The 11,067-nt window shown below is 51.0% G+C and overlaps 1 protein-coding gene across 1 annotated transcript in view; it reads left to right on the top strand.

Moving 5' to 3' along the window:
- Positions 1-688: 688 nt before the first annotated feature.
- Positions 689-11,067, top strand: part of ST6GALNAC1 (ST6 N-acetylgalactosaminide alpha-2,6-sialyltransferase 1) — a 33,561-nt gene continuing 23,182 nt past the window's right edge. Inside the window, exon 1 of the mRNA XM_075559700.1 lies at positions 689-822. Within this exon, the coding sequence (XP_075415815.1) occupies positions 689-822 (134 nt within the window). The remainder of the gene's footprint in view (positions 823-11,067) is intronic.

Genomic DNA, 11,067 nt, shown 5'->3' with positions numbered 1-11,067 from the left:
TCCGGGTTATTGGCTAGGGTGCTGCCTGAGCCCAGGGATTGTTTCAAGCTTCGTAGGTGATTCTAGAGTGCACCCAAGATTGAGACCAGCTGCTCTAAATGCCGTAGGAGCTAGGTGTTCTTTCAATCAAGGAAAAGATCGTGAAAAAAGCTTCCGGGTCTACCTTGGGGTCCAGGCCGTCTATGCTCCTCCGGGGATCTCCCCACTGCTCTTGGGCCGGGGCTACCCTGTGGGCTCCAGCCTCTGGGGAACATGCCTATAGGGGTGTCCTACCGCCTGCTACCAAGGGGAGTCCTGAAACCCAAATGGACTCCCTGTAGTTGGCTTCTCAGACCCCCATGGGACACAGAGGCAATGTCACACTCCTCGACACCCCACCTTTGTCCAGGGTCCCCCCAAGGTTTGGCTCCTGAAGAAAGTGTGGTTTTAGACCAGGTGGATATGTTTCTTATAAAAGTCTACATCCCAACACTGGCTTCCTAGACAAAGAAAAGGAAGTCAACTTGTTTGAACAAAAGGAGTTTCTCTTCCTTCAAGCCGCGCCAGCCCATAAGCCTTCATAAAGCACTGAAGGCGGATCCTTTTTTTCCTGGCAGAACGGAGAGATCAGCGCTTACCCGCGTGTGTGCTCCTGGCCATCGGCGTCCAAGCCCCAGGATATGCAGACGTTTACCGAAGGGCCTCTACCATGAAGGCCTGCTGCCTTCGGAGACTCAATCGGTTGGGCAAAGTTGCCCAATGGCCCTTGCTCTTAACTGCCTTGATCATCCTCCTCTTCTACGTGCCCTCCTTCATGAAGGAGCCCCTCACACGACCTTTCAGGTAAGCTGATGGCTCCTTCCCGGATCGCATACTCTCCTAGGGCAAACTAGCCCAAGGAGGCCTGGGGAGCCCCACGATGCCTTTGTATGCATAGGGAGATGCAGGGGTGGAACGTGGCCAAGAACCCCTGGGATGGATAACAAAGGGTCGGGATAACATGGGAGGGGAAACTCTCGGGTGCCTGGCGATGGGGGAGCTTGGGGAGAGGGGAAACAGAGGCAGGAGTCTGAGCATGCCTGGCTGGGCCTCGGGGACATAGGCAGAACCCCGGACGTTCCGCTGTTGTTAAGACTTGAAACAATGTCTGCTCTCAAAAGTCGGGGAGGGGACAGAGGTGAAGCACAGCACGGGCGGCCCCTCGCTGTGCCCCTTACAGGTGTGAGGAGCCTTTGTTTATTTATTTTTTGCCCAAGAGCCATTTGGATGCTCACTAGTCAAGGGCCACATGGGTCTGACCTTGGCTGGGACTGCTTCTCTGTGGTGATCCCTGGATGTGAGCTCCTGTGGAGGCGCCAAGGGGTCGGGGGCACTCCTGCCTCGGTCCTTCGGCGGACGTGTCACGATTGTATTAGCGATACACTCACACACTGAGTCCGGCTCTCTCTCACGTGCTCTGTGTACGCCAATCCACTTACTTCTCTTGACCATGAGAACGCACAACCCAAGTAAGTCCCCCGAGGCCACATCACTACTAAGAGGTGGGGGCAGGATTTGAACCAGGCATGGTGGTCCCACAGTCGCCATTCACTGCCTTTCCGCTATAGCGGTCCCCAGACCCAACAGCACCCATATGCCACCCGTATGTCTCCCACAGACTGTTCCACAGGCTGGTTTTTCTTTTCGCTGTCATTTCTTTTCATTAACTAATTAATTTTTATTAATCATTTTACTGGGGAGGGGCTCTTACAAATCTTATAACAATCCATCATTCATTGTATTAAGACAGTGGTTCTCAACCTTCCTAATGCCGCAGCCCTTTCATACAGTACCTCATGTGGTGGGGACCCCCCCCCCAACCATAACATTATTTTCGTTGCTGCTTCACCACTGTCATTTTGCTGCTGTTGTGAATCGGGCAGCCCCTGTGAAAGGGTCGTTCGACCCCCCAAAGGGGTCGAGACCCACAGGCAGAGAACTACTGTATGAAGCACACTTGTACATACGTTTCCATCAACATTTCCAAAACATTTTCTTTCTACTTGAGCCCTTGATAGCAGCAACTCTTTTTTCTCCTCCCTCCCCACCTCCTACCCTCATGAATCCTTGATCAATTATATATTATTATGTTATTTTGTGTATTACACTGTCCGTTGTCTCCCTTCACCCACATTTCTGTTGTTCGTCCCCCTCCTGGTGGGGGGGCTATCTATCCAACTTTATGATGGGGTCCACCCTTTGTCCCCGCCCCCCACCCCAACCATCCTCCTGCCCTCACGATTTTGCTATGCCCACTACTGTTCCCAAGGAGGTTATCAGTCCTGAATTCCCTAGGTCCAGAGCGCTTATCTGTATCAATATGTGTACTCCGGTCTAGCCGGATTTGTAAGGTCATGGTAGTCAGAGGGAGGAAACATTCTGGAGGAATAATGCGTGTTTCACATCGTCCCTTCCTTGTGACCCTTCTGTGGGGGGATGTCCAATTGTCTATCGATGGGCTTTGTGTCGCCACTCTGAGCTCCCTTGTTTATATCAAAATAACTGTTTGTTTTGGATCTTTGTATACTTGATACCCAATCCCTTTGGCAACTCATGATCCCACAGGCTGGTATGCTTCTTCTATGTGGCTTATTTACTTCCCTTGGCTGCTTGATTAACTTCAAGCCTTTCAGACCCCAGACGCTATATCTTTTGGAAGTCGGTCACCATCAGCTTTCTTCCCATTTGTGTATGCACCTTTTTAAAAAAGTAATTTTACTGGGGGCTCTTACAGTCTTATAGTATTCCATACATTGATTGAATCAAGCATATCCGTACATATGTTGCCATCATCATTTCCAAAACATTTTCTACTTGAACCCTTAGTATAACCTCCTTTTCCCCCACTCTCCCCCACCCTCCTAATATATACCCATTTTGTCTTTGGGGATCATGTCAGGAAGGTGAGTATCAAAGAGTCATTAAAACAGGTTATTAGAACAAAGTGTTCTTGTGTTTAGGGAGGCTTTGAGTAGAGACCCAAAGTCCGTCTGCTATCTTAAGACTTAACATATAAATATGTATCTTGGCCTCTGTCCCGTTCATTATAAATTATTATATTTACATGCCTATAACTATACCTCTATAAAAAGCTTTTACCTCCTACTTCTTTCCTTTATTTCCTTTCACCTTCCTGTCCCACTGTCATGCTCACCTTCCATTCCGCTCTCAGTAATTCCTCTCAGATACATTGTACTTGATTGAATCCCACCAGGCATTCCACACCCTCTTTGCCATCCATTTTCAATCCCTTGTTCCTTTAACTCTGAGTTTGCTCGCTCCCCATTCCCCCTCCATGCCCTCTCTTCTCCCCCCGCCCCGTTGTTTTCTCCTCGGGATTGTTTGCCCTGCCTATCCTATGTAGCTAGACGAAGAGGGAAAGAAAAACGAAACAAAAACCGATGGATAGTTGAGGTCTGTGTGCTGACGCTTAGGAGTGCCTTCCAATCGGAGCTGAAGAGGTGCCAAGACATACCCCCTGAGTCAGAAGCCTCCTTTCAGGATTCCTCAGGGAGATCAGCACTGTAGCACACTCAGTTCTATGCTCAGACAGACAGGTGGGCTTCATGAAAGTGCCATTTTCTCTCTCTCTCTAATGAAAGTTGTAATTGCTGATTAACCCTGCCTGGCCTTTCGCCATCCTTGCTATTGTTCTGCTGACTAATCCCAGGTCCACAGCAGGGGAACTGTTATTATTTTAAAGCTTTTTCCTGTGGGTTGGGTCATCAGTTTCATGGTTGATTCACCCACCTTCTGTCTCACCTCCTTCCTGAGGTGCCCCGCGTGCCCCTCCCACCTACCCCCAGTTCCAGGGACTTGTTGATACCCCTGGTGCAGATGCCCCATAGGCTGTCTGCGATGCTGTCTGTCGCCGTGGTACCAAGCTTACCAGCCCCCCCCTCCCCCCGGGAAAAGATGAGGCTGTCTGCTTCTGGGAGGATCCCCGGGCTCAGAACCAAAGCAGCAGCTCTCCTGTCCTATAGCACCCCTGGGAGTCAGAAGCAGCTCGACAGCAAAGCTCAACAGCACCATGCCCTCTCAGAGTCATGCCGACTTCCTCCTGCTGCTCATCCCAGCAGGTTGTTCTGTCCACCTGATCACTTAGCCCAGCCGAGACGGCGTGCTCCGCCGGGTGTGACTGTATGGATCTGCACCTGTTAGCATTCCCCATGGCACTGGACAGGAGCCTGATTCCATCAGCCCGGATGAAGCAACGAGAGAACTGTGAGGGGCTGCGGAACTCAGCGAGGCACTTGGGGATGGGGGTGGGTGGCAGGCTCTCCCCGTCTTCTCCCCTTGTGCTCCTGGGGTGAAGCAGGAGTGTCAGCATCCTGGGAGGGACAGAGGCCGGTGGACCTCGCCTGACTTTTCAGAGCCCAGGGACCCCATGGGAATAGAGATAGGACTTCCTGGGAAGTGGGCGCAGGGGCTCCAGGCGCAGGGGCTTCAGCCCTGTGGAACCCAGCTAGCTCCTGGGGTCAAGTTAACATGACATCAATCCAGGAGCGTGTTTGAGGACCTGGTTGTTGTCCAGAGATAGGGTCCCAGTGAAGCCTCACCACCGACTGTGTAAGCAATGGTCCTAACATCAGACAGGGGCCTTGAGACACTCCACTTCCAGGAGCAGGGGTAGCCCCCCCCCCCACACGCACCACCACCACCCTCTCCCTCCCCCCACCCCCATAGACAAGCAGTCACAGAGAGCACAGGCTTGGGAAGGGCAGGAGACTTTCTGGGGGCCGGCCTGTGAGTCTTACCCCCTCTCCCCCTGCTCCCCAGGACCTCCAGTGCCAACACCTCTCCTTAGCATCCAAGCTGCAGCCTGGCTGAGTGCGACTGGGTGGTAGGGGGACAGCTTTGGCTCAAGACTGGACATCTTCAGTTTTAAAATAAATTATGCTCACTCTCCCCTCCCCCCCCAGTCTTTCTTGTGACTTTAATTTTTTTCAAGACTGGTTTTGAATCATCCAACGTGAACGGAGAGTTAGGAACTCTGCCCAAGGTGTGCTGGAGCTTCCAGGAGGGGCACAGTGAGAATGCTCATCAAATAGTGTACATGACTGTGTTCCCAAACAAGTGACAGGCTGAGTGACAGGGAGAGCCATCCCCGGGGCCCTGGAGGGAAGGATTCTGTGTCCGGTGACAGCTTCAAAGGGAATATGTAAGACGTAGGGACAGGCATGACTTGGATGAGAGCTCGGGGCCAGACAGGTGATGACAGGAGGCTCCGGGGGGACGGGCCTCCTGGCCGATCCAAGGGCCGACTCTGGGGGGTGTGGAAGGGCGTTAAAATGGGCACAGCCCTCCGAGGATGTGCTGAAGGCTTTCAGGCAGGGGCATGCCCAGTTGAAGATGAGTCATTAGGCGGTCAGGGTAAACAGGAGCAAGTGCCCTTTGGTCGCGATCCTGGAGCAGTGTGGGCGGAGGACCAGCAATTTCACATGTGTATTATTCCCGGGGGGAGGGGGGGAGAGGCAGGAGGAAGGAGAGGGTGCAGGGGTGAGGCTAGTGCGCAGAGGATGAGGACTTTGGGAGAGTAAGAGACGGGCATTACAAGGATGAGGCTGCGGGCAAAATGAACAAAGGGATGAAGTCATAGACTTTGGACACAGGTCCTGGCCCGGGCAGGGCTGCCTGGGCAGAGGGTGGTGGTGAACTCAGAAGTAAAACGCAAACCTAAGTGCCCACACCACCTGTAGGTGATCACAGCTGTGGCAGACGCTGTCACAGTGGCGTCCGTACCTTCAAGACCCGCCGTTATCTCCAGCAACTGCAGAAGATTCCCGGACCCTAACATACCCGGACACCCTCCTCCTGGTGTCAGAGTGGTTACACAGCGGGCTGCGAACTGCAAGGTCAGCAGTTCAAAGCCACCTGCTGTTCTGCAGCAGAAAAAGACAGGGCTTTCTACTCCCATAAAGAGGCAGTCTCGGAGACTCACGGGGCCAGCTCCACCCTGTCCTGTAGGGTCACTGTGCGTTGGTGTCAGCTTGACGGCGGCAGCGGGTTTGGCTTTTGGTTTTAACGTGCAGTCCAGGAGCTCAGCCCAAGTCATTTCTGGGCGTTAGGATTGTCATCCGAGATGAGCACTGTCCTTTCCCCCCCAGAAATGAGATGGAGAGGCTCAAAACGGTGAAACCAGGTTCTGCTCAGCCAGGAAGAAGCAAAACAGGTATTCAAGCCCAGGGGATTGGGCCTCCAGTGTCTGGAAGATTCTCCCACGGCCTCCTGGGGGCTGCTCTGCAGGAAGCCCCGGCGAGGAGACAGACGTGTACAAAGAAAAGGAACAACCATGCTATGGGTGTCCATCCAGTCTATGGAGGACGGACATTGGCCATAGTGACCTTGGCACAGTTGACTGGGACAAGAGCAGTGGGACCAGGGGGACCGGGGAGGGGAGGAGCTGGGCAGTGGTGACTGGAGTTTGCCAGTCAGCATGGGGCAGACATGTGAGGAGGCAGGGTATACCAGGAGTGGGAGGGGGAACAGATGGACAGTCTATGTAACCTGAACTGATATGGCGCTCAGTGCGTTTACTGGTGAAGGCACCAGGGACCTGCAATAAATAACATGCCAGAAAGGTCCATCCTTGTTCTATAGCGTGGGATACACAGGGAGCAATGCTCCCCAAAGTGGGTGATGTCACCCCCTAGAGGAAGGCTGGAACAATCCCCAAAAAGCCCACATCAAACTCCCTGCGGTCACATCAGTGCGGACTCACAGTAAGCCGATAGGATAGTGGCATTACCCCCATGGGTCTCCATGGGAGCATATTTCTATGCCTTCATAACATCTTCCCCACAGAGCGGATGAGGGCTTTGAACTGCTGACCTGATGGTTAGCAGCCAATGAATAGACCACTCCGCCACCAGAGCTTCCCCCTCAGGGGAGGACAGTTAGAGCCTATTTCAGTGGTTTGCTATCAGCGGCTGTCATATTGGCTCTGACCGGTGGCAGCCTTGTCTAACCATCGTCTGCATGGCTGTTTTTAGGTTTGAAGCTCCCCTGTGGCAGCTGCCGGGCCGGGCCCCTCTCTCCCACTGAGGGCTCTCTCCGTTTTGTGGGCCCCCACTTGACGGGGCTTGCACCCTCACTTCTAAGACACGGTCTAGCTGTACACCTTCTATGGCTGGTGCGTCCATCCTTTGCTTTGGCTCAAGTTGGAACACACTCAGGCAGTCACAGGGTTCTTGTGAATTTGCCAGGCCTTGCGGGTCAGGAGTTGGTTGTTTTTGGAGAAGAGCTTAATTACAGATACGTGCTGGGGAATCTTACACAGCTTACTCCCCGTGACCTATATCTTGTCAAAGCAACTGAGGTACAGGTGTTAAGAAGGAGGTGATCAGGGTGTGAACCTGGAAATGTGCGCAAGTCTGATACACCCAGAGATTTCAATGTTTATACAAGAGCTTCACACCCAAACCGGCTGCTGGTATGACTCTTGACAGCTTGTGCCATGCTGCTCACTACAGCCCCCCAAAGGACGGACGGAGAACTTCCAGCAGCTGCTCCTCAGGCAACGAGGCAATCTGCCTTTGTAGATTTACAACCGGATCTGTCCTAGAGTGTCAGGGGGAATTTAGAAGGGACCAGTGGGTTTCGTTTGGGGTCAAGGAGGCCATCAGGTGTTTTTTGCTGGAGCCACGAGGGAGCACTGAATCTGTGGACTTCACGTGTGTCAATCGAACACACGCTGATGGGTTTCTAGGCTGTAGTCCTGGGGTTCCGGCCCTGGGAGAACAGGAGACAGGAAAAGCTTGCGTTGATGGTACGGGGGCTGCAAGGGATAAGGGAACCACCTAGCAGGAACTGTTGAATGTTACACTGCTTTTCAAGCCTTCACATAATTCATCATTTAAAAATATATTTTCCAGAGCCCCCTGGAAATTGAATAAAAACAACCTCTCATTATCCACCGAAGGTGTGTCTCTAACGGATTCACCCATTCTTGGTACATGCAGGATCCTGGGTATCTACTTGATTCGTCACCAAGACCAGATTTTAACACATCGACTCTTCTGTCTTCCTATTTGGGTGTCCAGCTTTCACATGCATATGAGGTGACTGAAGTGACCACGGTTTAGACTGGACCTACGTTAGTTGTCCAAGTGACATCTTTTAAAAACATCCACGAGATCTTTTGCAGCATATTCGCCTCCTGCACTACATCATCTAACTCCTTTCTCTCCCCCTCGGCCCTCTCTCTTAAAGGAGAGCTGCATCTTACTGGCTCTACCTGATCTCTCTTTTCAGATCTGCTGCCCTGGCTAACTGGCAGCACCGATTCTCTTTTAGAGTTATGAACAAAGGGGTGAGCAGAGTTATGAAAAACGTGTATAAATCACACACAACCCAGGCTCAGTCATTCAACCTCACCGTGGCCCATACCCCTGGGAAACTCATCAGTGGTCTAAGTGATGCTACAGAAATAGCCTCTTCCAAAATCCGACAAAAGATCATAAACCAGGCTTGGAAAGCCTCCGTTCTTGGTGGTACTTTCGGGATATTTCCACATCTCCTCAAAGAAGAAACACATCCCCTTTCAACCTCTCTCCCTTCCTTGCGATTAAAACAGGACCTAAGCTGGAAGGCCGTAAACTCAATCACAGATAAACTGGCTGTTCTCTGTATCTGCCTGGACTGCGTGTATATTGCCCCAGGGGCTTGTTTCCTCTGGATCTAGCCACTCCTGGGGCGGCCCTGGAAAAGATCCAACCCACGGAGACTCTTCATTTCGAAAATCCCGGGGTGGCCTTTTCCACGTCAAATTTCACTTAAAGTCAACAAACATTTCCCAGTCCTGGCAAACACTAGATCCTAAAGAACAAGACAACTAAGACACGATCCGGCTGCGTTTGCCTTGATCTGTTTGTTTCATCTAACGAAGGAACGCCAAGTTTATGTTCGACTTTTATTCAAGTCCATAACTAAGGGGTGTGATGGTAGAGATTTCAGAGACACAGCTTGCTTTTACTTTTTTAAGTGACATAACACCACCACCCCCAATTTGTGGACATATAGGAAAGTAGTTGGCTCAATGAGTTTTAACAAGATATTCCATCACTGCAGACAATTCCTCCTTTCCCCCCCAGTTGATGTTTCACTCGTCACCCTGTGGGGGAAAGGCCAGCCCCACACAACTAATCTCGGGTTCAGTAAGTGCAATTGTACGGTTAAGATATATATAAAGATTACAATCAAGTCATAGAGAAATGTGAGAGAGAGTCCATTTCATGGTAGCACGCTCACTTCTGGGATGGTCATGATCTTACCAGCCAGGTCTGTGCACGGCGTGGGCCATGGGCAGGGGAGCAAGGTGAGGTGGGGCGATTTATTGCTAAGCAAGGATTACATCTACTACGTAGGGGGTGTGATTACAGGTAACTACACACGTCACTGGAAGGGGCTGTACAATAGGCATACACATAGGAAGAGGATGAGCTAGGGGTGTGCACATAGAAAGGGGAGGGACTAGAGGTACACATGTGACAAAAAGGGTGGACCCTAGATTCATGATGGCGGCCTAACCTTGGTCACCCTTGAGTAGGCTTGACCTCCCTGGGCTCTCCTTCTGGGAAACAATCTACTACTATCCTTATCAGAAGGGAGTGGGCCCTACTTGTTGTGGAATAATCAGTGGTGACTGCTTGCTCTGGGTGACTGATAACCCTTAGGGAGAATAAACCCTGACCTACTTCTGTTGACCTCCAAATGTATAGTCATTTGCCACGTGTAGCAAGCTGCTACGTTTGGCATATATTTGGGGGAGACAACTTGGGAAAAATCTTCCTGTTTCCCACATCACCCCAGAGAGAGAGGAGCCCTCTGCTTCTTGTCCTTGTAGGTCAGTCTCACGTGCTCCTTGGCACAAAGACCCTCTGCAGTACAAATGTTTAATGTCCCCAGCTGGCTGGGAACCGAACGGCTGGACATTCACGTTCTCCCAGAGCCTCTTCAGAAGAAAGGCTGGGTGATCTTACTCGGGGAAAAGGCAGCCCCTGAAAACCCAGTGGGTTGAGAGTGACCCTAGTGTGGTGCAGCAACGGCATCCAGAGTCGGAGTCAGCAAAAGGGAAACGACGGCCGGCTCCTCTAGCTCTAGATAGTGCCCTTTTTCATTTGTTTATTTATATGTCAAATACATTTTAGTTTGTATTCTTATTTTTAAAAAGATTTTATTGGGGGCTCTTTACAGCTCTTATAACAATCCATACATCAGTTGAGTGAAGCGTATTTGTACATATGTTGCCATCATTATATTCAAAACATTTACTTTTAATTTGAGCACCTTGGTATCAGCTCCCCCCTCATGACTCCTTGGTAATTTATAAATTATTGGTCTTTTCATATGTTACACCTATTGCCATCTCCCTTTCCCCACGGTTTGTTGTTCATCCCCCTGGGGTGTGGTGTGTGGTTATGTGTCAATCATTGAAGTCAGTTCCCCCTCCTCTCTCCACCTTTCCCCTACCCTCCTGGTATCGCTACTCCCATTTCTATTCTTGAGGGGTTTGTCTGGCCTGGATTCCATGTGTCATGAGCTCTTATCTGTACCTGTGTACATGGTCCAGTCTAGCCTGAGTGAAAGGCAGGACTGGGGTCATGATAGTGGGGGGTGAGGAAGCCTCAAGGAACCAGAGGAATAGTGTGTTTCATTGTGGCCTTAACTGCACCCTGGTTGACTCATCCCTTCCTGTGACCCTTCTGGGAGGTGATGTCCCATCGCCTACAGATGGGTTTTGGGTCTCTGCTCTAACCCAGCTCGTTCTCAACAATAAGTTTTTTTTGTTTGTTTGTTTTGGGTTTTCTGATGCCTGTTACCTGATTCTGTCAACACCTTATGATTGCACAGGCTGGTGTGCTTCTCCCATGTGGGCTTATTGCTTCTCTGCTAGATGGCTGCTTGTAGAACTTCAAGCCTTTAAGACCTCAGACACTATACCTTTTGATAGCCAGGCACCATCAGCTTTCTTTACCACATTTGCATATACACCCATTTTGTTTTCAGTGATCTTGCAGGAGGGTGAGCATCACAGAATGCCAGGTTGTT

Source organism: Tenrec ecaudatus, chromosome 10, assembly GCF_050624435.1.
Source record: "Tenrec ecaudatus isolate mTenEca1 chromosome 10, mTenEca1.hap1, whole genome shotgun sequence".
Lineage (NCBI taxonomy): Eukaryota > Metazoa > Chordata > Mammalia > Afrosoricida > Tenrecidae > Tenrec > Tenrec ecaudatus.
Note: the sequence above shows the minus strand (reverse complement) of the source record. Positions and strands in the feature narration are given on the sequence as shown.